At 47.2% G+C, this 26,822-nt stretch overlaps 1 protein-coding gene across 1 annotated transcript in view; it reads right to left on the bottom strand.

The window, feature by feature from the left end:
* Positions 1–15,353: 15,353 nt before the first annotated feature.
* Positions 15,354–26,822, bottom strand: part of DNAJC1 (DnaJ heat shock protein family (Hsp40) member C1) — a 205,992-nt gene continuing 194,523 nt past the window's right edge. Inside the window, exons 10-12 of the mRNA XM_077896846.1 lie at positions 20,068–20,116; positions 18,063–18,523; positions 15,354–15,581 (exon numbers count right to left, since the gene is read on the bottom strand). Coding sequence (XP_077752972.1) covers positions 15,513–15,581; positions 18,063–18,523; positions 20,068–20,116 — 579 coding nt within the window. The 3' untranslated portion in view covers positions 15,354–15,512. The remainder of the gene's footprint in view (positions 15,582–18,062; positions 18,524–20,067; positions 20,117–26,822) is intronic.

Here is a 26,822-nt window from a genome sequence, read left to right as displayed (position 1 = left end):
CTCTATGCTATTCCTTTTTCCAGTTTAAGATATAATTGACATACAGTACCATGTAAGCTGAAGGTATACATAATGATTTGACTTACATGTATTATGAAATGATTACCACAGTAAATTTAGTCAACATCCATCATCTCATGCAGATACAAAAACAAGAGAATGAAAAAAATTTTCTCCCTTGTGATGAGAACTCAGTATTTACTCTAATTAACAACTTTCAAATTATCATACAGCAGTGTTAACTGTCTTCCTAACTAATTTATTTCATAATTGAACATTTTTACCTTTTGACCACATTCATCCAATTCTCTCTCATCCCAGCCCTGTCCTTTGGTAACTGCAAATCTGATATTTAGGTGTTAGTTTTTCTTAATCTCTCTCTTTTTTAATAGATTGCACTTGTGAGATCATGAGTATTTGACTATATCTGTCTGACTTATTGCACTTAGTGTAATGCCCTCAAGTTCCATCCATGTTGTCACAAACAGCACAGTTTCCTTTTTCTTTATGGTTGGGCACTATTCCATGTTATACATATGTAATATATATGATATATATATTATATACCATATGTGGAGCGTGTATGCGTGTATGCCCCAGTCTCTTTATCCATTCATGTTTCCGTGGACATTTACGTTATTTCCATGTCTTGGCTATTATGAATAATGTTACAGGGAACATGGGGGTGCACCTATTTCTCTGACAATGTTTTTATTTCCTTCAGAGATGTTACCAAAGGTAGGATTGCTGAACCATAGAGTAGTTCTATTTTTAACTTTTTGAGGAACCTCTACTGGCTCTCCATAGTGACTATACCAATTTACACTCCCACCAACAGTGCACAAGGGTTTCCCTTTTTCTACTTCCTCACCAGCATTTGTTCTTGTCTTCTTAATAGTGTCCATTCTGACAGGTATGAGGTGATATTTCATTGTGGTTTTGTTTTGCGTTTCCTTGATGGTTAGTGACATTGAACACCTTTTCATGTACCTGTTGGCCATGTGTATCATCTTGAGAAATATGTCTGAGTCCTTTGCCCATTTATTTTTCCTTTGCCCATTTTTTGATTGGATTGTTTGGGGAGGTTATTTTTTTGTTTTTGTGTTTGTGTCTTCTATTGAGTGGTTGAGTTCTTTATATACTTTGGATATTACTAACCTTATCTGATACATGGCTTACAAGTATGTTCTTTCATTCTATAGGTTATCTTTTCAGTTTACTAATGGGGTTTTTTGCTCTGCAAAAGCTTTTAAATTTGATATAGTCTTTTAAAAATTTTGTTGCTTGTACTTACTTCTGGTTTCATATCCAAAAAATCATTGCCAAGACCCATGTCAAGGAGTTTTCTCCCCGTGTTTTCTTCTAGGAGTTTTATAGTTTCAGGTGTTACAATTAATAAGTCTTTAATTCATTTCAAGTTACTTATTGTGAGTTGTGTAAGGTAGGCATTCAGCTTTACTCTTTTACATGTGAATATCCAATTTTCTTAGCACTGTTATTTAAGAGACTCTTTTCTTCATTCAGTATGCTTGGCTCCTTTGTGAAATACTAGTTAATCATATATACTTGGTTTTATTAGTAGGCTCTTCATTCTGTTCCATTGATCAATGTATCTGTTTTTAGGCCAGCCGTATTGTTTTCATGAGTATAGCTTGAGGGGCACCTGGGTGGCTCAGTGTGTTAAACATCTGCCTTTGGTTCGGGTCATGATCCCAGGGTCCTGGGATCAAGCCCCGCATCAGGACCCCAGCTCAGTAGGGAACCTGCTTCTCCCTCTCTCCTTGCTCATGCTCACTTTCATACTCTCTCTCAAATAAATAAATAAAATCTTTAAAAAATAATAATATAGCTTGAAATCAGGAAGTATGATGCTTCCCATTTTGTTCCTTGTCAAGATTACTTTGGCTATTCAGGGTCCTTGTGGTTAAATAATGGATTTTAGATTTTTTTTTTTCTACTTCTATAAAAAAATGCCATTGGAATCTTGATAAAGATTATACTAAATCTGTATATGGCTTTGGGTAGTATGGACATTTTAACAATATTCTTCCAATCCATGAATATGGGATACCTTTCCATTTATTTTGTCTTCTTTAATTTCTTTCATCAGTGTCTTATAGTTTAGAGAGACCTAAGTGTAGAGAACTTTTACTTCCTTTGTTAAATTTATGTCTAAGTATTTAGGCATAAGTACTTAAGATTTTGATGCTATTGTAAATGGGATCATTTTATTTCTTTTTCATATAGTTTGTTGTTACTGTGTAGAAATGCTATTGACTTTTTTTTTTTTTGAAAGTATGTGTGCATGCAAGTAGGGAGGGGACAGAAGGAGAGAGAGAATCTTAAGCAGACTCCATGCACAGGGTTGAGCCCCACGTGGAGCTTGATCTAATGACCCTGAGCTGAAATCAAGAGTCAGACACCTAACTGACTGAGCCCCTCAGACACCCTGAAAGCCTACTGATTTTTGTATGTCAATTTTGTATCCTTTAACTTTACTGAATTCATTGATTTGATCTAATAGTTTTTGGTGGAATCTAGGATGCACAATACTATCTTGAATAGGAGTGGTAAGAGCATCTTTGTCCTGTTCCTAATCTTAGAAGAAAAGCTTTCAACTTGTTCCCATTGAATATGACTTTAGCTGTGGACTTGTCATTTATGGCCTTTATTAAGCTGAGGTACATTTCCTCTGGTGAATTGGTTAAGAGTTTTTATCATGAATGGATGTCAAATTTTGTCAGATGCTTTTTTTGCCTCTATTGATATGGTCCTATGATTTTTTTTTCTTTCATTCTATTAATGGGATGTATCACCTTGACTTATGGGTATATGTTGAACCATCCTAGGTATAAATCCTACTTGATCATGGTGAATGATGCTGAATTAGATTTGCTAGTATTTGCATCTGAATTCATCAGGGATATTGGCCTGTAGTTGTATTTTCTTGAAGTGTCCTTTCAGACTTCAGTAGTGGGGTGATGCTGGCCTCATAAGGTGAGGTGAGTTTGGGAGTATTCCTTCCTCTTTGATTTTCTTGGTAAGAGTTTGAGAAGGATTATTGTTAATTCTTTTAGATATTTGGTAAAATTCACCAGTGAAGCTATCTGGCCTCGGACTTTTCTTTGTTGGGAGATTTTTGATAACTGAATCAATCTTACCAGTAATTGGGCTATTCAGGTTTTTTATTTCTTTCTGATTCAGTCTTGTTAGATTTTTAGGTTTCTAAGAATCTTTCCATTTCTTCCAGGTAGTCCAGTTTGTTGGTTCATAATAGCTTTTTATGATCCTTTGTATTTCTGTGATGTCAGTTGTGGTATCTTCATTTATAATTTTGTTGAATTGGGTCTCTTTATTCCTTGGTTAGTATAGCTAAAATTTGTCAACTTTTTTTTATCTTTTCAAAGAACCAACTTGTAGTTTAGTTCATTTTTTTTCTCTTGCTTTCCTGTTCTGTTTCATTTATTTCTGCTCTAATCTTTATTATTTCCTTCCTTCTGCTAACTTTGGGCTCAGTTTGTTCTTTTTCTAGTTCCTTGAGGAACTAGAGTTAGGTTGTTTGAGATCTTTGTTTCCTAATGTAGGTGTTTATTGCTATAAACTTACCTCTTAGAACTCCTTTTGCTGCATCCTGTAAGTTTGGTTATGTTTTGTTTCCTTTTTTATTTCAAGCAACTTAAATCTCTCCTTTGGGGGTGCCTGGGTGGCTCAGTCCGTTAAGCATCTGACTCATCTCGGCTCAGGTCTTGATCTTGGGGTTGTGCAGTCAAGCCTCCATGTTGGGCTCCATGCTGGGCATGGAGCCTACTCAAAAAAAAAAAAAAAATTTCTCTTGAATCATTGGTTGTTCAGGAGACTGTTATATAATTTCCATTTATTTGTGAGTTTTCTAGTTTTTTCCTGTTAATTTCTAGTTTCATACCATTGTGATAAGAGGATATACTTGGTATGATTTCAGTCTTCTTAAATTTGCTAACACTTGTTTTGTGGCCCAACATATCATGTGTCCTAGAAAATGTTCCATGTGTGCTTGAGAAGAATGTATATTCTGCTGTTGTCAGAAATTTATTTTTTTTTAATTTTTATTTATTTATTTATGATAGTCACAGAGAGAGAGAGAGAGAGGCAGAGACATAGGCAGAGGGAGAAGCAGGCTCCATACACCGGGAGCCCGATGTGGGATTCGATCCCGGGTCTCCAGGATCGCTCCCTGGGCCAAAGGCAGGCGCCAAACTGTTACGCCACCTAGGGATCCCTTGTCAGAAATTTATATGTCTGTTAGGTCCATTTGTTCTCTCGTGTTGTTCTTATCTGTTGTTTTCCTTATTGATTCTCTGTAGGAATTATCTATGTTGAGAGTGGTATATTAAAGATCCAATTATTGTACTGCTGTTTGTTTCTTTTAGTCTGTTAGCTTTTGCTTTACATTTTTAGGTGCTCTGATGTTAGGTACATAAATATTTACAGTTGTTACATCTACTTGATGGATTGATCCCTTTGTCACTATAATGATCTTCTTTGTTTCTTATTACCATTTTAAAAAAAGATTTTATTTATTCATAAAAGACACATGGAGAGAGATGTAGGCAGGAGAGAAGCAGGTCCTTGGGATCATGACCTGAGCTGAAGGCAGATGCTCAACCACTGAACCACCCAGACATTCCTGTTATTACCATTTTTAATGTCTGTTTTGTCTGATGAAACTATAGCTACTCTTGCTTTCTTTGGTTTTGGTTATTGTTTCTTGAAATAACTTTTCTATTTCTTCACGCAGTCTATGTGTGTATGTCTTTAAGGCTAAAGTGAGTCTCTCCTAAACAGCATGCAGTTGTATCTTTTTTAGTCCATTCAGCCATTCTACTTACTTCAATTGGAGAATTTAATCCATTTAAGGTTATTGATGTTATAGTTTGATTTATTGTATTGTATTCTATTGCAATATTGTTTATTAAGTAACAAGATTATTGTAGTCACAGTTACTTTCACTGTTTGCTTTTTAACTTTTAAACTTGAGTTGTAAGTGAATTTCACACCATATTACGGAATCTTTCATTATAGATTTACCATTACCAATGAGTTTTCTACTACCTTTTAATGTTTTTATGATGTTCATTAGTATCCTTTTGCGCTTACAGAACTCCCTTTAGTATTTGTTGGAAGGCAAGTGGTGTTCCATCTGCTTTGGTTGTGAAAAGTCTTTATTCTCTCCTTCATTTTTGAAGGAGAGCTTCACCAAGTGTAGAATTCTTGTTGATGGTTATTTTGTTTCAATATTTTGTATATGTCATCCTATTCTCTCCTGGCCTGAAATGTTTCCTTTGAGAAATCTGCCTAGAGTCTAATAGGGTTTCTGTATGTAACTTCTCTCTTATGTACCGCTTTTCCGTCTTTCCTTTTATTGCTTTCAGAATTCTTTGTATTTGTCTTCTAATGATTTAATCATAAGTTTTGGTGTAGCCTGATTCAAGTTCAACCGAATCAAGGATTTGGGATCCTTTGGGACTTGGGGATCTGGGTATCATTTGTCTCCCCAGGTTTGGCAAGTTTCCACCATTACCATATACTTTCTCTTTCTCTTCTCCTGGAATTCCCATGTGAGGAAGACTCTGGTCTTAAGTCATCTGGTGCCCCAAGTTCTCTGATCGAAGGGGGCTACTGGGTTTGTCCTGTAGACAGTTGGCTCTGCCTACTGCAGGGTTGCTGCGCCATGCTGCTTTCCAGTCGTTCTGACCAGGCTTTCTGTTCTGGTGGGGCCGGGAGCTGTACTTCTCTGTGGGCCGGCCTGTGGGCTGCACTCCCCTGCCTGGGCGGACCTGGAGTGCCTGTCCCAGTCACCCTCCCGGGTGTTCCCGCCAGGCTGTAGGGTTGGGAAGGGCTAGGAGCTACTACTCTCAGCCATGGGGTGGGGGGGTGAGGGGCTAAGTAAAAGCTCCCCTGCCTGGGCCGAGTGGGGGACCTGACTGCGAGCCAGGCAGAGCTGTGTGTGGTCTCTCCAGCCAGTACACTCCCGAGGTGCCACTTTTTATGGATGGTCCACTCCACCTGCTGTACTCTCGGCTTGAGCATTTCTGGGCCACACAGCTTCTGGGTGTCCTGGCCAGACTCCCTCGGCTCAGGTGATTGGGAGCCGCACGCAGGGGTGGGTGAGGCTGTGAGTGAGCTCCCCTACCTGGCATCGAGAGACCGAGGGCTGTACTGGGCAGCGGTGAAGCCTGAGCGCGGCAGAGAGGCCTCCAGGGCTTCTGTTCAGGGGCTGCAGGTAAGCGTGTGGGGGCCCAGGTGCTGGGTCTGCAAGTGCGGCCGCACCTCTGAGACCGATGGCCGGTGGTTGAGCCCGCGAACTCCTCTGCAGGTCCCTTGGGCTGGAAGCGGAGTAGGGGTTTCTGGGAGGTGCCCGCAGTGCTTCCCAGCCCCACTGACGCTTGCCCTGGGCTCTTCCACCCGGAGGGCCAGGGGCTCCGGGGAGACCTGTGAGCGGCCGTGCAGGCCTGAGCGGGGCCACACGGGGGGCTGCTTCTCCTGCCTCCCCGCGGCCTCCTCGGCCTCTGGGGCAGGGCTGACCTGGGCACCAACCCCCCCTGCGCCCCCGCCCCACATTCTACGATGCTCTTCCCGGTGTCTTATTCTTGAATAATTGTTAGTTGTTATGAGGGGTGAAGTCAGGCAGGGCCTAGGGCACCAGCTGGGTGACAGTGGTGTGTGTCACTCTGGTTAGGAGGGAATGAGGGCCGTGAGGAGTGTCGGTGCCTCCTGGGCCAGTTTGTTCCCCACGTCTTGGGTGTGCTTTGTGCTTTGGGGGATTCATCTTGGAGTTAACTGGTTTTGCTCCCAGTAAACTTGATACAAAGTTGGAAATTCTGCAGCGCAAACTGACCTCGTGTTTACATCTGGAGAACCATTACCTCCAGTGCACGCGGAAAATTGCCATAATGAAAAGGAGAGGAAAATAATTACAGTGGAGCTAAAAGGGAAATAAATTCCAGATGAGATCATTAATTCTAGCACATTAATAAGGTAGCGTTCATACTGGGTAAAGACTGAATTCCTCTTGATGTAGTTAGCCTTAACCAGAGTCATTTAGATGCAAGAGAAATTTAAACGTACTTAGTACTTAGTGTGCAGGCTGCCGGCCTGCACGGAATCAGCTGTGGTGCTCGGCTGGTGCCCCGAGTGCCCGGGCCGGTGCGATGGGCTCTGGGTCATCAAGAGTTGAGTCAAGGAACACTGGTTCTTGCCTTTTTGTTCAGTTTAGGTTCTTGGAGAGACTTCCTTGTCTATCCACAAATGGAAAACACCTGATTCTGGAAAGTCTCATCTCTGATAGCACTGAGGAATGTCACTCCTCTAAAATGATGGATGATTGGTCAACTCCTGCCTCCATTTCCCACTCTTGGAGGAATCTCCAAAACCCTACATGGCCATGCAGATTTTCCTTCCTGAAAAGTGTGCCATTCACCACAGCCGTGTATGTGTATAGTGTATCTGAGTGTCACTACACTCAGCCCCTGTGGGCTGCTGGGGACACTGTTATGTGTTGGCCTGCATGTAGTTTTTAAATTACCAGTTATCATGGCCACTTTTCTAAATGTTTGAAATCTAGAAAAAGAAAGGAAATGTCTCATTTACTCCCATACTTCTACCGGCAATTTTTATATTAAAATATACACAGCCAATATTCCTATTTCTATGTGTACTCTTCCTATAGAGGTGAATCCTGGTAGACACATAATTTTATGCCCTGCTTTTGTCACTTAAATATAAAGTGACAAATACTTGAAACATTTTAGAAACTGAACTTGGTACCTGCTGTAACTCAGCGATTGTCTGGGTCAGATGCGCAGTTTTCCTGAGTCCTGCCTGACCTGTTCAAGTGTCAGGTCAGGGAGTCATCTTTATAGGAGCCTGGCCTCTTCTACAAAGGATATTTTTTGATGACCAGTTTTTTGGGCCCACAGCTTGAAACCCTCATTATTACCAGCAAATCTTCCAAAGGAAAGCCGTGCTTTTGGCCAAGGCCTACTCCTGACACCATCCAGGTATCTGTGTACCTTTGCCGGGGGGAGAGGCCTTGCCCAAGTGGTTGTCCCCGTAGCAGCTCCATAGGTGTCATCTCCTTTGTTTCAGGGGAAGGTCCCTGGAAATTGGGGGGTGGGGAGAAGGCAGGACAGCGAGGGGCATGCTGCGGGAGCCGCACAGCGCTGTGGGGACAGGTCTCGGGGGTGTGAGGGGGGTGTGAGGTTTAACACTGGTATGGGGCGGCCCCAGGACACGAGGTGGGAAGGGTGCTGTGGGTCCGTGAGAGGACGCGGAGGGGCAGGCGGTCCTGGGAGGCGGGTCCCTGAGTGCCGGGGCAGGTGGCAAGGCCGGACGGGCCGGCGACGGGCCGGCTCCCAGGGGAGGCAGGCGGGGAGGGGAGTCCGAGGGCAGAAGTCTATTCTCCCGTCCGGGGGCCAAAGACAGTCGCCGGGTAACCTCTCCCGGTGTGTCGCCCCTTCGGTGGCTGGGTCTTCACTGAAGATCCTCGAACCCCTGAGTGGCTTCAAGTGACTCGAGGTCACTCGTGGGCTTTGGGACACGGTGCTTGCCAGGGGTTCTTGGAGGGCAGGCGAGCTGCAGCGAGGCCACCCGCGAGCCCCGCGGCCAACTCCGCCCCGCCGAGCCCGCCCCGTCTCCACCGCGGCCTACCCGGCGACGGCGACGGCGACGCCCGAGGTGAGCGGGTCTGGGCCCGGCTCCTGGCACAGCGCCCCCCTCAGCCCTCGCCGAGGGCTCCCCGCGCCCCGCTCGCCGGGCCCTGCGGGTGTGTGGCCCCCGCGGGCCCGGGGCCGAGCCCCCCCTCGGGCTCAGTGCGCCCCGACGCCGCGGAGGGGCCGGGAGCACCTGCCGGCCTGGGAAGCGAACCGCTTGGGGGGACCGGGTCAGGTCCCAGGGCTGGGCCGGGGAGGACAGGCCCGCTGGGTCTCCAGGGGGGGGGACGGGCCAGGCAGAGGGCCTGTGGCAGCGAGGGGGAGGTTCTGGGGCCAAAGCGCTGATGGACCTTGGCGCGGGGTCCGGGCCGAGCTTGAGCCGCACCGTCTGTCGCTCGGCGGGGCCCTGGTTCCGTGGGGGGCCGGGATCCCCCGTCGGCCCCCGGGTGCGGCCGGCCAGGAGCCCGGAGCCCGGAGCCCGTGCGGAGGCCTCGGGTCCCCCGCGTGGGAATCCAAGGACCCGGGGGCGCCCTGCGTTGTTCACACGAGCTTCACTCCAGGAGGAGCTGGGGGCCTCGCAAGGGCAAGGTCGAGGGGCGGCGCGGCGCTCTGGGTGTTGGGGCCGAAGGGGGCCCGAGGGCGCCTTGGGGCCGTGGGGACTGAGGGGCGGGGGGGCAGGGCTGGGCTGACCTGGGGGCGGGGGGGGGCGGGGAGCGGGGAAGGGACCTGGTGTCTTTTTCACTTGGCTCACGGGACCGGCAGCGCTCCGGCTCCCCGGCCCCCTCCCAGCAGCCGCCCCGAGGGCTCGTCCTGTGGGCCTGGCCCGCCCGTGGCCCCGCCCCCGCCGCCGCCCCCCGGAAGCCCCTGCCCCGGAAGAACCGCCCCCGCCCGGGCCCCGGAAGCCGCGTGGCGGGAAATTCTGCGCCGAGGGCCTGTCCTCCCCGCGGCGCCCGGGGCCCCTGTCGCTCGCCGGCGCGAAGCTTCGGTCGGAATCACAGGCGCCGAGGCTCGGCCTCGGGTTTAGCTCCAGGCTGAGGCCCTGCGGGCCGCGGCTCTGTGGCGGCGGGACCGACGGAGAAGCCGGGCCTCCCTCTCCGGCCCGCCGCTCTCACAGCGCCGCCGGGCCCTCGAGCCCCGGGAGGCTCCTTCCTTTGTGACCTTCAGCGACTCCGCCATCAGAGCAGCCTTCTGCCGCCGCCGCTGCGGCTCCGCTTGAGGTGTGACTCGTGGAAGCCACGTGCCGCCCGAAAGGCTTGCGGACGCGCCGTCGGCAGGGACGCGGCCTGGGGCCCGGCGTCACCGCGGGCGGACGGGCCTCGGGGTTCGGACAGCCCCAGGGCCTGCCGGGCCGCCCGCTGCCAGAGCCCCGGCCGCCCGGTCAGACCGCCCCCGGCAGGAACGGCCGCGCCTCCTCCTTCAATTCCGGTTTTCACCGACAGGATAGTTGGCACTTGGCCCAAGGGCGGATTGGTGATGGGCCCTTAAGCCGAGCCTGCGAGCCGGGCGACCCCCGATCTAATGTCTGGAAGCCTCCACATCTTCCTCCGTGAAACAGATCGGAGCCAAGATCATTTGGGATAAACAGTGTGAGGTTTCAGCTCGAATTTCACCATTCTTTTAAGAAATGTTTTGAGTGATGACGCAAAACAAAACCTGACAGATTGTTCGTTTTCCTTTAAAACTCAAGCCCTACGGAGTGAGCGAGTGCCTCACTGCCACTCACATCTCCATCCAGTTTACTTAGTGAACCTGGGCTCCTTCCTAAGCTGTGGTAACGGAGGTGGACTCGGCCGAGTTCCCCTCAGGGAGTGACCCAGGGGCCCCGGACCAGGCCCCTCACGCTCCCGGCGCGTCGCAGCGGCGGCGGCGGCGGCGGCGGCGGCGGCGCGAGGGGCCCACGGGCTGTGCACTTGCTGGGCGGGAGAAGCCTGTTCCGGGTTTCGATCTGGGGGTTTCGATCTGGGGGCGGGCGGGCCGGGGGCCGCGGGGACCGGCCCCAGCTTGCTGAGGGACTCCGCCCTTTCCGACACTGGGAGTTTCCTCCTGGGAATCAGATTGATGAAGTGATTTCCCTTTTTCTGTTCGACATGAAGCCGTGCTTTTTTTCCCACCAGACCAGAGGAACATGATTGTAGCGGCTCCGTTTTACGGGGTGTTAATTTAGCTCCCGGGTGAATAAAGTCTAAGGCTGAAGGCCAAGTGGTTTCCTCAGACAGGAGGCTGGGACTGTTGCCAAGCCAGGGGGGGCGGCTTCCAGGCCCCGCCGTGCTCCCGGCTACAGGTGGAGCCCACAGGGGCCCCGCAGGGGACGCGGGCGGTTTATGGCCACAAATGGCTGAAGGGCAAGCCACTTCCCCAGTCCGCGTGCCAGAGCCACGCCACCACCTACCACCCACCACCCTTACCTGGGATCCTAGGGCCTGGGAAGGCTGGAGGGCACAGAGAACCCGGCGCCCCGAGGGGTCCCGCCCCCCACCCCCTCCCTGCCGGGCCGGCCACACTGAGCCTGCCGGGGGCTGAGGTGACACAGGACACTGCGACCCGAGGCCCCCGCGCTTCTTTCCAGCCTGTTACTTGGAAAGCTGCCTTTGTCTTAGGACTGTTTGATGAGAAGGAACTTTAAAATCGGGAACTGGGTGTCCAACTCTGCCTTTGCCAAGGACTAATCCTGACTAATTGAAGCTGCCCGGGTCCACCCCAGGGCCTCGCGGGACCTCGGCCTCCAGACAGCCTCCACCCGCTCTGGAGGGCGCTGGGGCCACACTGGCGGCCTGTGATGGGCGTGTAGAAGGCCGTGAGCACTGGTGCCAGGAAGGGGAAGGGCCCGTTGCACGAGCCCCTGGTCAGACTGGGCTCAGATTCAAGCATGTCCTGTGCTTCAGTTTCCCCATTGGGGTGGGGTCCCTCAGGAGAAGCTGGGGGTCAGGATGGACACAAACCCTCAACCCTCGGGCCTTCTAAGGCAAAGGGAAAGGCAAACCGAATGCCTGCAGAGGTCTCCCAGCTGTCTGTCTTCTTGGTGGACACTGGGAACTTCTCCAGGGCCTCTGGCACCTGCCATCCATTAGCAATCCCACAGGGCCCCGCCACCACCTAATACTGTCCAAGTGGTGTATTGAGACAGGTGTGAACTGGGACTGTCGTGGACAGTAGCTGTCTAGCCCACAGGTACAGAATATCACAATTTAAGCTGTGCCCTTTAAATTCATAGGAAAAAACGGAATTGCTCAAACAACTATAAACAACTACCCTACAGACATAAGTAGGCATGAAATGGCCGGTACTTTAAAGGGATTAGTTCTCTGCTTTCCAAGGGGTTGATGGATGTGGTTTGGGGGTGGGACTGGTATAGACAAGAAAATGTGCGGAAGAGGTGAGGTGTGGTGTTGTTGTTATCCAAAGACAGTTACAGTGGAAAGTTGATTATGATCTTATTCTAAATCTGAGCAGGTAATTTGAACACACACCTGCCACAGAGTAAACCCACTGGCTGCAATGTGCAATGGAGGGGCTCATCCCCTGGCAGGGTTGGGGGTCTGGCGAGCGCGGGATTGATGGGGTGAGAGGCTGGTGGGGGCTGCCGGGCGGTTCCGGACCCACAGAGCAGCAGGCTCCGCTGGAAGCCAGGCCGAGTGGCCCGTCCTCTTGTTCCCACCAAGCAGCTGGATAAGCATTGCTGAGAAGGAGCTCGGCTCAGCCAGGTGGAGGTTCCGGGAGGCCGAGTCAGAGAACACATGAGCGGGCTAGGAAGACGGGTGCTCTGAAGGGTTTCAGCAAATGGAAGCTGGGAGATTTTTGTCCGCCGGCGAAAGGAAGCCTAACTCACTAGGCGACCAAAGACCCGTCCCCCCAGAAGGTGAGGGCGAAGGCCCCAAAGCCCCGGGCCCCTGCTGCGCACCTGGCGGGGTGCAGACCGTCGCCGGCCCAGGGCTTTCCACACGTAGCAGAAACGGGAGTGTGGGCAGCGCTATCTGCGTCCTGCTGGGGTCTGACTGGGGTGCGGACCTTGAAGAGTGGAGACCGGGATGCGCAGGTGGCCCAGAGGTTTAGCGCCGTCTTCAGCCCGGGCCTGACCCTGGAGCCCCGGATCGAGTCCCACGTCGGGCTCCCTGCATGGAGCCTGCTTCTCCCTCTGCCTGTGTCTCTGCCTTTCTCAACCTCTGTCTCTCATGAATAAATAAATAAAATCCTTAAAAAATTTTTAAAAAGAGTGGAGACGGGATCCGGTGCCTCAGGCCTTGCCTCCTGCTCCCTGCCGGGCCCTCCCCGCCTGCTCCCAAACCCCGAGCGTTAAAGACGTTTTCGGGGCTCGGTTCCTGCGCCCCGCACCACGCTGGATCCAAGGTTCCGATGTGCGTCTCTGGACGCCAACGCTCCGCCCTTTCCTCCTACCTCCTTCCACCGTATCTGAGGGGGCGGCTGGCCGGGGCGGGCCGGAAGGCCTTTTCCTCGGGGTGAGGCTGCTCGCTGACGCCCTCAGGTCTTCTCAGGGGCAGGAGGGGAGCGTGGAGGAGAGGCTGAGGGAGCCTCGACCGGGCCGCAGGGCAGGAGCAGCAGGGCCGGGCCCGCGCCCCTTGGGGTCGGAGGCCGCGTCTCCGGGCTTCCTTGTCCCTGGGCCGGGCCAGGATAAATCCTGCTGCAGAGGCCGGGCAGGGCTCCCGGACACCGGGGGTCCCCCCAGGAAGCCCCCCCAGCCCTCTGAGGCTCAGCGGCCTGTGAAGTGACGCGGCCGGGAAGCCTGGAAGGTCGGGTAAGGAGCGCCGCCATTTCGCACTCGTCCGGCTCCACGGCAGAGGCTTCACGCAGATGGTCTCCTTGGTTGTCCTAACCACCTGCCCGGTAGCTACCATCATTTCCTGTTTCTCTGGCCGAGGAATGGAGACGAAGAGGTAGGCCAAGGCGCCTGAGGGCCCACAGTTCGGCCTTGCAGCTGCCCACGGTGGCTCCGAGAAGGGGGGCCGGGCGGGTCTGTGGGGTGCGCGCCTCTCGGAGGCTCCTCACGCCGACCCCACGGGGCTCTGCAGCGTGGCTGAGCTCTGCGACCCCCGTCCACTGGCCTACCTGCTTCCACAGAACGGGGCGGCTCTCTGATCCCCTGAGGAAAGGGCCCCTGACTTCCTTATCAAGAGGTCGATGGGCAAAGTAATGGGTAGAAAGCCGTGGCAGGGCCTCGGTGTCTTCCGGAGCCCAGAACAGACAGGAGGGAACCAAATCAGGGACTTGGACCCTCGACTGTACTTCCCAGGGCATCTCTGGACCCCGGTGGGGCCCTCCCCGGGCTGGAAGCCCCGGACTCGTGTTGTCCAGGTTGGGGGTTTGTGTGACAGGAACCCACTTCAATGTACTGCAAGAGAAAAGGGTATTTTAACAGAAGGGTGCTCATAGACTCCCGAAGGTCACAAGCTGGGCCACCCAGCTGCATGAGGTGAGCTGGAGCTGGGGGTCCCAGGGCGCGAATGAAGCCAGGACCGAAGTCTCTGTTTCCGGCCCTCAGCCCCCGAACGACCGGGAGGCACCAGCCGCACTGGCTTCAGGAGAAAGCTCTGAGGGAGCAGCTTTGGCCAGGCCGTCCCTGCCTCAGCTCTGGTTTGCTGTTGGAAGGGCAGCGGCCCAGCTGAAGACGACACAGCATGTGGCCCTGTACCCAGCTGTTTCCCACCCAGGACAGAGCAGTGGCCCCCTGGCCAGGCCGCCTCCCCTTTCTCACGGGACGGGACCGCTGCCTGGCGGCTCTGTTCGTGAAAACCAAATGATGGCGGGGCCAGGCAGTGGGAGATCTGCTCCTTTTTCATCTTCAGCTGCTCCTTCGGAGGTTCCCTGAGGTGGCGCGTTGCCCACGGGGTCCTCCTGGGGAGGGGGGGGTGCGTGGAGGGAAAGGGCTCAGGGCTCCCCTAGGGCCGCGTCCCCCGCCATGGTCAGCTGTGACAGAGCCCAATGCAGCCACTGCCACCCGAGTTTTCTCCATGAAACTAATCTCATTTCCATCTTTAGAGAAGAGTGATGTCTTTGTACATATTTTACCAGGTCACTCCCCTTAAATGTGTCCTGGCCATCTTGTTTTTCAAGGTTAGGTGATTTGCCTTCAGCAAGGGATGCACAAGCCCTGAGCAAGTGATGGGAGATGTAGAAGGGCGGCTCAGCCGCTGGTGGTGGGGCAGCGGACGCCAGCAGGACAGCCATGGCCTCTCGGTTCGGGAGGCAGTGGTGAGCTTCCCCAGTAGCCACATGCCTGTCCTGCATGTCCTCTGGAAGCTCTAGCAGTTGTGAACGCATTTCTAACAAATGACCCAAACTTGGGAGTCGATCACCTTTATCACCTCATATCCTTGTTCAAGTACACTCCTTATTTTTTCCTAGATAGAGATAACTAAGACAGCCTCACAGCATTCTTAGCCAGCCAGCTGGCTCCCAGCACCTGCATCATCCACTACCAATAAGCTCCTGACCCGGGGTGGGGGTTGGGGGGGGCTCTTTGGTCAAAGAGACACATTCAGTTTTAATTGTTACATGTTAATTCACTCCTGAGTTCCTTCAAAATCTATTTGCTGAGTGTCAGCACTATTGTCTGTTGGCAGGAAAGTAAACTTTGCAATGATGAAAAACAAAAAAAAAAGTAAAATGCCCAAATCCTTTTTCCCCTTTAACACAGTCCTTGTTTAAACAATATAGCACAATGTTTTTAAGAATTTTTTAATTTTTTTTTTTTTTTTTTTTACTAAGGCACATGACGTATAGAAATACTGAGGTACAAAATGCAAATTTCTGCATAAGACTTTCAAAATAACCATTTTGGAAAATGAGGGTGAACATCATCTTCCAGAATATTCAGCTTTTAGCTTGTTTTTTCTTTTGGACCAGTTCAACCAGCAACTTGTATCTAGCGATACAGTCTTCCTGTAGGAAGAGAAAGAGAGAGGTGAGACAGTTATTTTCACAGGCTGCTGTGAGCACCGTGGGCTGAGCCCGCCGTGGCCTGCCTGCTGGCTGCGACCTGGGTGAGTGGGGCGGGCTCATGTCTGCTTGCTCTGCACGGAGCCTGACTGCCACGGGCTGGATGGTCCAGCTGCTCACGGGCAGACAAGGCCACACAGGAGCCAGGAGAAGGCCAGCAGAGGTGGAGCATGAGACCCTGGGCTGAATGGCCAGTGTGTGTGAGACTCACCAGTGTTATCATGATTATGACTCTCAACTAATGATAACGATCATTTCTAATATTTTACTATATCATCACATGTCCCCTCAGAGGAAACAAAAACTTGAGGCCAGGTATCCACACTATCCATTCTCATTTGGGTTTCCCTCTCCATCAGGGGCTGCTGGGCCTGTGGTGGCCTTGTTGGCCCATAGGACCAGGGTAGGGAGTGTGCTAGACTCTACCCCCTGCTTGTCCCAGCCCCACCCAGATGCCCCAGCCTGTTCCCACTGAACTCCTAGCTTCAGATCCCAGCTGCCTGTCGCTGTCACCCCTTGGGGTGAGGTGATGCTAGGGAGGGGCCTCATTTCACTCGTTTGTCATAAGGTACTTTCCAGAATCCATTTCTGTTTCTGTTAAAAAAAATACCTCAGTGGCACTGGAGGCCTTCACGAACTTAAGGTCTAGTGCAAAATGATTTCTGCTCTATGGTAGATGGTTTTATCAGCCATGGACAGAGAACAGATGTCCATTCTTTTCCTAGGATTCTAGCTTAGGAGTGGTGTGAGAGTTTCTACTAATAAGTGCCTTTTCTAAATCCCCAAAGACTACTTGCATAGAGTCTTTAAAAATATGGGCCTTTTCTCACACATGGCACCAATGCCAGCCCCAGCGTTTCACCCTTTCACCCGACAGCGCGACCCGAGCTCTGAGCAGCAGGCTTGCCAGTGCGCTTGCCCTGGAATGCGCCTCAGGCAAAGGCTCCTCCTTCCAGCCCAGAATTCCCAGGGGCTTAGATGCCACTTACAGGGAGTCACTCCAGAGCAGGCGAGCCAGCAGGCAACCCCTCCTGGAGCTGGTTCTAATGTCAAGGCTTAAAGGGAACACTTGCAGGACAATACAAGTGCTGCTTATCTCTGGTTCAAACAGCAGGGTTTCCAAACCCTGAGGCAATGAATTTCTGAATGTTCTATCCTTAGGAATCCACAGTTCCAGCTCCTTCATTTTAAGCCAATGTCAATTCATCACACATGTAGATGCCTGTGTCCTGACAGATGCTAGAGAAATTCAAGGAAAATAATTACTTCTGGCAAACCAGTTGGAGAGGCTGGGAGACTGTGTTTCTCAAATAGATCAACTGCTAATGGTTTATTTTTCTCCCCAGGAATTCTCAACTTCATCATTTTCAAGTAGGTGATAGATAACTAGACCTGTACACACGGGGACATTTATGGCCACGAGCTAGATTTTCCAACATAGAATTTCAATTAAAAAAAAAAAAAGAATGTAAATGAACATCAATGTGCCCAGAGGCTACCGAGTGATCCAGGCACAGAAGGCAGAGGAGACTCGGATTTCTCTGTGTTCCTGGTGCGACAAGGAAAAAAAAACTCAGGAGAAAGAAAGGCCCAAATGTGAAGGCTCACACGGGGAGCTCCCAACCCCGAAATGGCAGACGGTAGGCAGAGACTGGGGTGAAGGGCTGGCTCTCCCGGGGGCGCCCCATCTGCTGGCCTGAGTGTGTGAGAATGGTCTGCAGGTGTATTGAAGCAGACCCTAAGAGCTTAAACAGGGAAAAGAGCTAAGTATAAACATCAAGGCTCCCGGGTGGGTTGAGTCCTAAATGTCGACCTTACCCGGACCCCAACCCCACCTCCAGAATCTCAAGTCAGCCTGGGGGTGATTGCAAAGGCCTGAGTGCTGTGCACTGCAGGCCCGTGACCGTCAGGACACCGTCATCCACCACACATACACTCTCGGTGAAGGCTCATTAAGGAGCGAGAGGGAAACCTCCTGTGACCCTGGTTCCAGAGAGCTTCTCCCCGTGAGGGAGGACCTGCCACAGCTGCTCCCCTGCCGGTGTGGAGGAGGGTGCGGCCAAGTCAACCCGTGCTGCTGCTTTCGGACTGCCAGACTGGGGCAAATGCTCTAGAAAGTTGGCAGACTTGTTGGGGGTGAAAGTTATATTCTCTACCTGGAATCTTCTCTGAGAAAAACCAACTGGTCTGTAGAATTACTGGAGAATCCTGACCTCATTTAAACACAATAATCAATCCAGGGCCCAGATTCACCGTAATGTCGGGAGAACTACACCGGAAGACCACTGATAAATGAGAATCATGTGGACAGCTGTAGGGGTAAGGGTAAGAGTCAGGTGAAGAATTAGGGGGAGCTGGCCACAGCCACGTCAGTGGTGTTCTAAAACCAGCGCAGAGGCCTCTTTCTTTCCCCGCCTCACCCACCTTACTCTTAGACGGGACACATTTGGCTATTTTGTCCCAGCGGTCAGAGGATCCCTTCGGGTACTGCTGTAATGCTAATTCCAGAAGTTTCTGTTGACTCTGAGTCCACGGCTCCTCAGCAGCACGTGTTCTGTCCTTCTTCTGGCTCTCCTCATCGCTGGACTCCTTTTGTTCTGATATATCAAAGTCCTTCTGCCTCTTTCCTCTGAACTTCTCTTCTGGTTCCACCTTTGCTGCTGCCTCAGGCGGCCTCGTTGGCCTTCGCCTCCGCGGCCGGCTTTCTGGAACCACTGCCTCCTGCTCGCCCTCCTCGTCGTCCTCCTGCTCATCCTCCTCTTCCTCCTCCCTGGCCTGTTTGGCATCTTCTCGCTGCGTGATGATGTCATCTGGCAAGGCCGTGGGGGCCTTGGTGGGCCGGGAGTTCTGAGCTGTAGACTTGAGTTCAGAGAGTCTGACCATCCCTGCGAGGAAGGACACATCACACAGTTGGGAAGGGCAGGGGCAGGTCAGGTGACAAGAACAGCACTGCCCCCAACACCACAGACAGTGGTGAGGCATTCTGCATAGAGTGTTTTACTTAATTTTCACAGTAGTCTAGAAAGATAGGTGTTGTTATATCCTAATTCTACAGAGGACGCAAGTCAGACCCAGAAAGCAGCAAAGGCAGAATTGGAACCCAGTCCTGCCTGATTCCAAATTTCTGTCCTTTCTGGCACTTTGAGAAGCAACAACCTGCTGGTTTTTAGGTAGGGAAGAATGTTCTTTACCATCTGGAATTGTTAATTCCATTAGCAAGGCTAAATTGAATTTGTCAAACCTTGTGCTATCTCACCATCTGCAGGTGAGCCACCGACACCAGGAGGCCCGCTCTGGGCTCCAAGCCGCTTCTGGTGCCACTGTGCCACCATGCTGGACAGTACCGGGCAAAGACTGTCTCCCGGCCACATGTACCGTCTCAGAGATAGCCCTGAATGTTCAACCACACGTCTCTCATTTTGTTCACACTTTTCACCCCCTCCACCAATGCTCTAGTATCTGTGTAATAGTCTACGCCACACCGCCTTTTCAAGAACACATTTTTGGAATGTCTTGGATGGAGGCTTCTTTCACATTGCCTCTCACTGCCCATTTCAGCCTCTGTGCCGACAAATAACTGTAGTAGTGGAAAAGGAATCTGGGAATACCCTCCTTCCTGAGGCCTGCAGAGCCCAATGTGAAGCCTTATTGGGGATGACTTTTCAAGATCTCTGGGTTTGCTCACCTGCATTGCTCTTTTTGGGACCTGTATTTAAGTCAAGTTGGGAGGTTTTAGGAAGTATTTTCTTCCTGGTTCCGAGCAAACATATGGAGAGTCTAGCAAAATTCCAGTTACTCTGGAGGAAACCTACTTTGAGAGACGTAGATTCTTGGGAAAGCTGCTTGTCTATTTTGAAAGACTGCCCTGTGTGCATGGTGATGACAGCGTGGGCAGTATAGGGAAACTGCAATGCATTTGTGTGGTGTGCAGAATGGCTTTCCCCTGTGTGCCCCATCCACCCAATATTAGCAAAGAACAAGGTTTATTTTGTTTGTTTGTTTTGTTTTTTTAAGATTTTTATTTATTTATTCAGAGAGAGAGAGAGAGAGAGGCAGAGACACAGGCAGAGGGAGAAGCAGGCTCCATGCAGGGAGCCCGACGTGAGACTCGATCCCTGGTCTCCAGGATCACACCCCGGGCTGCAGGCGGCGCTAAACCGCTGCGCCACCGGGGCTGCCCAAACAAGGTATTTTATAGTTTTTAAAAACTTATTAAATCCATCTTAGCACCCATGGATGGGGGTTGGGGGGGCACGACTGGATTGTTATGTTGGTGCCTGTGATTTGCGACCCCTTTTAAGGAAATGACCAGTAGAGTTCATTGGCCAAAACTACTATACCTTTGTATTTAAAAGTTATTATTAAGAGGTATTTATTTTGAGGAAATCACTTTAGATTAGTGGGATGAAGTGGGTGCTTGAAAACTCACCTGAGGAGCAGGTAACTGAATCCTTCAGCTGCTTGGCTTTGGTTGTCACCTGTTCCAAAGTATAAAAGCAAAGAAAACCTTACTTTCCACCTATCTCTTGTAGGTGACCTATTTCATATAAAGTCCATGTGAATGAATCAGGTTTATGGAATCTGAGGACTGGAGGGACCCTCAGTTATCCATCCACTCATTTATTTAACCAACGGGGAAATTGAAGCCCAGGAAGATTAAATGGCTTGCTCCAAAAGAGCCTCCTGTTCGGCAGCAGTCAGAACAAGAATTTGATCACCTGACAGCTTCTAGTTCAATGCCAGTTGTATTATTTCTAGGCTGCTTTTAAAAATATACTATATAAACAGGTCATGTTTTTTAGTTAGGATTTGCTGAAAGAATATCTTTCTTCATCAGAGAATGCTAAACCAGTGAGTATTATAAACAGCAGAGAAATTTATTCTTAACTAATGTTAGAACATAAATGTCTGTCTTTTCTTTGCATTCAAGAAACCATAAGAACACAGAAGATTGACACTAGAGGAAGAATCTCTTGGTAGAGTAGGGCAGTTAGACCCATGACCCATTTACATATATGAGTGTGGATCCACAGAAATAGTTTTGTTTGGTGGTAATTATTTCTTTTTTCTCTATACAAATGGTATCACATCATCTGTTTCATTCCATACCTTGCTTTTTTCATTTAATGATGTCTTAAAGATCTACATATAGATTTCCCTTTTTAAAATTGAGATAAAATTTACATACAGATTTTAAATGTGCAATTCAGAGTTTTAACCAAAAAAAAGGGACCTATGTAACCAATCTAATTCTAATCAAATTATAGAACATTCCTATTATTCCAGAAAGTTCTCTTGTGTCCCTAAGTTAGTCTCTACTCTGCTACTGACAACCACTGTTCTGACTTCTATTACACATATTTTAAAACACAGGGTCAAAATTAATTCAAAAAAATGTAAAAACAGTTAATTGCTCAATGAATTTATCAATCAAGCCTTCCTTTCCCCACTTATTTGAAATGTTGACTTTATGAAATGTTCCACTGTATACAAGAACTATTTTTCTATACTTTGTATTCTATCCCATTAATGCATGCATATTCTTGAACCAATGTTTCACTGCTTTAATGAAATTTGAAAGTAAAACCTCAGAAAGCATGATTTTTAAGAACTCAGGTGGACTTATCTTGGGCCCACCACTAGTAATACCATTTGCCTACTGGTTCTAAATTTGAAATAAGCTCTTAGACTGATACCGAGTGGATATTAAAGGCTCAGTAAATACTACCTATTATAATTGACATGGATCATTTGTTCCTCATTCATACAAAGGACAGAATTAGAGAAAATATTTAAAGCTGCTTAGAAACACTCTTCAGTTTTATTTCCTACCTTCCTCTCTTTTTCCAGATGATTTTGTTTCTTATTTAATGTAAGAAAAAAAGGAAGTTCTCCAACATGAGCCTCCTTGCATTCCAACTTTCCCAACTCAGAATTCTGATTGGATTGTTATATATCCTTCCTAGCTTTTATCCCAACTCAAAGAAATAAATTATCTTCCTTCCTCTTGAATTTTCACAGAACTATGCTACACCTATGAATTTCCTTTGCTTTCATCTTCAGCTTTTCCCCTTCCATCAGCTATGTCTCCTAATTCTTCACATTGAGCTTAATTAAGTAGCCTCCACTCTAAAAGATGATCTTCCCTTATGTTGTTTCTTCTACTCCACTTGGCTTCGCCTTTCTCCAAATATTCCTTCACTGCCTACTACCCCCACTCCCAAATATAATGTTCCCCAACACTCTGTCCTTGCCATTCATCTGTCCTTTACATTTTCTCCTTTGGTATCTCAAACTACTGTTCAATAATACTTTAGAAAAGGAATGACTAACTTGTATCTCTGGCCCTGAAATCTTGGAATGTCAGTGTCACAAAAATTGACCATATAGCAACAATGGATCATCAGATCGAAAAGGATTTCATCTTTATAACAATATAGATGCTTTGTCCTGAACATTGCTCTAAGATACCTGTCTGTACACATATTCACCACAGCAGCCATATTAAGTAGGATGTAATTATTATCCTCATTTTATAGAATCTGAGGCCCAAGGGGCATAAATAACATGTCCAAGATTAAAAGGCTAATGAGTAGCTGAACCAAGGCAAGTTGGGTTCTAAAATCTTTGCTCTCAATCACTTTAGCAAACTGCCTTTGGAATCCAAATCTTTTATTTTATAGATGAAAAAATGGACTATGTTCTCTTTCTGCTATGCTATGTGGCTTCCCTTTGTAACTGTCACTAAAACTCCTATTTAGAGGTCTCCTAGTTCCTCAAGCCAAACTCATCAACTTCTCTGCTTTTGCTTCCTTTCCTTGGTAGTGCTATCATCACAGTCACCTAGGCTCACAACCTAATAGTCAGGTTTTGGACTTTCCTCTCGCTCCCCAGCCAGCTGCCACATGCTTCACAATGCCAACCCCATCTGTTCCCTTCCCTCACAGATCAGCACCTCCTGTGTTAGTTCTTCATTCTCACTTGATTGAGCCAGTAGAACAGTCTTTGAATGGACTCCTACTTACTTACTATTAATTTTTATAGAACAACACCTGTAAGGCAGAGTTCTGATCAGATTCCTTTCACGGCTCATCACTGACTGTGTAATGTTAAATTCTTAAAAAAAAAAAAAAGGATTAAAAAAAAAGATTTTATTTATTTATTCATGAGACACACACACACACACAGAGAGAGAGAGAGAGAGAGAGAGAGAGGCAGAGAGAGAAGCAGGCTCCATGCAGGGAGCCCATTGTGGGACTCGATCCCAGGTTTCCAGGATCATGCCCTGGGCCGAAGGCAGCGCTAAATGCTGAGCCACCCAGGCTGCCCCTACCCCCCTGCCCAAAAGGATTTTATTTATTTCAGAGAGAGAGAGCATGGGCAGGGTGGGGAGAGGCAGAGGGAAAGGGAGAAGCAGACTCCTTGTTGAGCAGGGAGCCCCTGGGGCTTGATTCCAGGACACTGAGATCATGACCTGGGCTGAAGGCAGATGCTTAACTGACTGAGCCACCCAAACATCCCTTTTTTTTTTTTTTTTTTCCCAAACATCCCTTAATTCTTAACCTGACATGCAAGAGATCCACAATTTGATCTATTCTCTTTCTTGTAGGTAGCTTTCCTTTGAGCAGAACTGAATAATTAATGCTCCCCCAGATAGAAATTCCCTACCCTGTACTTTTGCTCATTGTTAACACTGCCTGAAATGATTTTCCTTTATCAATGACCTCTTCTTAAATATCTGTCTAGAGCCAAACCATCCTTCAAAGTACTGTCAGGTGTGACTTTCTTCTTGAAGACTTCCCTAATGTTCACTACCAGGTGACCAATTCTGGTGACAATCTCTTTTCTTTCTCAATTTCTTTGTGTTTTTTAGAATTTAGTTTTTAAATATTATCATGCAATAAAATTATCTTTTCCCTTTTGTCATATAGTTCTATGAATTTTCAACTACCATCACATAGAGGATGTGAGATATTTATTTTTTTTCTTGCATCTTGTTTTCTTATTTAACAAAATATTTTGGAGAGTTAAATTATTTAGAGAATTAAAAAATAGCTTAACTGAAATATAATTCACTTTCCCAACAATTCACACACTTAAAATCAACAATTCAATGGTTTTTACTATATCGATACGTACAACCATCATCATGGCCAACTTTAGTACATTTTCATCACTTCAGAAAGAAAACTAACACCCTTTAGCTATCACCCTCCCCATCTCACTCAATCCCTCACTGATCAATAAACAATCAGAAATCTACCTTTTGTCTCTAGATTTTCCTGTTCTGGACTTCCATATGAATGGAATCATACAATATATGGATTTTTGTGGCTGACCTCTTTCCCTTAGTAATATTTTCCAGGTTTATCCAAGTTGTATATATCAGTACTTCATTCCTTTTGCTGAATAATATTCCACTATATGAATATACCACATTTTGTTTATCCATTCATTAGTTGATAATCATTTGCATTGTTTCAATCTTCTGGCTATTATGGATAATACTTCTATAAACATTTGTGTATAAGTTTTTGTTTGGGCAAAATGTTTTCATTTATCTTGGGTATACACCTAGGAGTCAAACTGCAGAGACATATGGTAACTCTATGTTTAACTTTTTGAGGAACTGCCATACTGTTTTCCAATATGGCTGCACCATCTTATATTTACACTAGCAATGCATGAGGCTTCTGATTTCTCTACATCTTGGCAAACATTTGTTATGGAAAAAAGTTTGTTATCAAACTTTTTGATTCTAGCCATTTTGGTGGGTGTGAAGTAGGATCTTGTGGTTTTGATTTGCATTTCCCTAAAGACTGAGGATATTGAACATTTTTCCATGTGTTTTATTGGCATTTGTGTAACTTCTTTGGAGAAATGTCTATTCAGATCCTTTCTCCTTTTTTTATTTGGGTGATTTATTATTGAGTTGTAAGAGCTCTTTATATATTCTGGATATAAGCCCTTTATCAGATAAACGATTTACAAATATTTTCCCCCTTCTGTGGGTTGTCTTTTCACTTTCTTAATGGTATCCTGTGAAACATGGAAGTTTTTAAATCCGATGAAGTTCAATTAATCTATTTATAGTTTTACAGTTAGGGGAATATTGCCATCTCAATGATTAAGACTTCTGATCCATGAACAGGGGATATTTTTCCATTTATTTTGATCTTCAATTTCTTCCAACACTGTTTTGTAGTTTTCACAGTTAAAAGTTTGTACTTCTTTTGTTAAACTAATTCTTAAGTATTTTATTCTTTTTGATGCTATTATGAATGAAATTATTTTCTGAATTTAATTTTCAGATTGTTCACTGTAGATTTATAAAAGTAAAACTAATTTTTTTTAAAAAAGATTTCATTTATTCATTCATGAGAGACACACACAGAGAGAGAGAGGCAGAGACACAGGCAGAAGGAGAAGCAGGCTCTGTGCAGGGAGCCCGACGTGGGACTCGGTCCCAGGATTATGCCCTGGGCCGAAGGCACATGCTCAACCTCTGAGCCACCCAGGCGTCCCAAACTGATTTTTGTATACCAATATGTATCCTCCAATCTTACTGAACTCATTAGTTTCAACAGTTTTTTAAATGAATTCCTTCAGATTATATATATATATATATCTGCAGATAGAGACTGTTTACTTCATTCTTTTCAATCTTATTTTTCTTGCCTTTCTTGCCAATTTCCTTGACTAGAACTTCTAGTACAATGTTAAAAACATTGAATTATCTCATCAGGAAAACATCCCCTTTTATCCTAGTAAGCATGATGTTAACTGTGGTTTTTAGTAGATGCTCTTTATTAGGTCAAGGCACTTCCCTTTTATTCCTAGTTTGTTGAATATTTTTATCATGCAAGGGTGCTGGATTTTGTCATATGGTTCTATTGAGATGATCTTGTGATGTTTATTTTTTATTATTGATACAATGTATTTACTGTAATTGATTTTCAGATGTTGAATCAGCTTTGCATCTTAGGCTAAATCCAGTTGATCAGAGTATAGTACTATTTTTATAAGTTGCCAGAAACAGTTTGCTATATTTTATTGTATTTCTACTCATAAAAAAATATTAGTCTGTAGTTTTCTTGTCATTTCCTGGTTTGGTATAAGGACAATACTGGCTTCATAAAATGAGTTGGGAAGTAGTCACTCTCTTCTATTTTTTGGAAGATTTTGTGAAGTATCGGTACTTTTCTTTAAAGGTTTGGTAGAATTCAGTGGTGAAGCCATCTAGATTTGTGCTTTTCTTTGTAGGTAGATTCTTTTATTACTAATTCAATCTCTACACCTATTACAAGTCTGTTTCAATTTTCTATTTCTTCTTGATTCAGTTTCAGTAGTTTATCTTTCAAGGCATTTGTCCATTTCATTTATATCTATTAGAAAAATAGATCTTTAATTTCTTGGCATATACTTGTTCCTGTATTCTTTTACAGCCCTTTTTATTTCTATAAGGTTGGTAGTAATGTCCTTTTTTCCCCTCATTTCTGATTATAGCAATTTGAGTCCTTTTTCTCCCTTGGGAAAAGACTGGTCAATCTAGCTAAATGTGAATTTTATTGATGTTTACAAAGCATCAGATTTTGAATCCATTGACTTTACTGACTTTCTAGTCTCTATTTCATTAATTTCTGCTCTATTCCTTTTCTCTCCTTGTTTTTACGCCCCCCCCCCCCCCACCACCTTGCTTTAAGGTAGAGGTCATATTACTGACTTACGATCTTTCTTTTTTTAAAGTAGGCTTCATGCCTACATGAATGAAGCTCAATGTAGGCCTTGAATTCCATGACTCTCAGATTAAGACCTGAGCTAAGTAGTTATTTGCTTAACCATCTGAGCCACTCAGGTGCCTGCCTGCCTTTCTTTTTTTCTTTTCTTTCTCTTTCTTTCTTTCTTTCTTTCTTTCTTTCTTTCTTTCTTTCTTTCTTTCTTTCTTTCTTTCTTTCTTTCTTTCTTTCTTTCTTTCTTTCTTTCTCTTTCTTTCTTTCTTTCTTTCTTTCTTCTTTCTTTCTCTCTCTCTCTCTTTCTTTCTCTCTCTCTTTCTTTCTTTTTTTTTTTTTTTTTAGAGGGAAGGGAGAGAATCTTAACCAAACTCCATGGCCACTGCAGAGGCAACCTGGGGCTTTAGTTCATGACCCTGAGATCATGACCTGAGCTGGAATCAGGAGTTGGACA

Source organism: Canis aureus, chromosome 5 (genome assembly GCF_053574225.1).
Source record: "Canis aureus isolate CA01 chromosome 5, VMU_Caureus_v.1.0, whole genome shotgun sequence".
Taxonomy (NCBI): Eukaryota; Metazoa; Chordata; class Mammalia; order Carnivora; family Canidae; genus Canis; species Canis aureus.
This window is presented reverse-complemented; position numbering and strand designations above follow the sequence as displayed.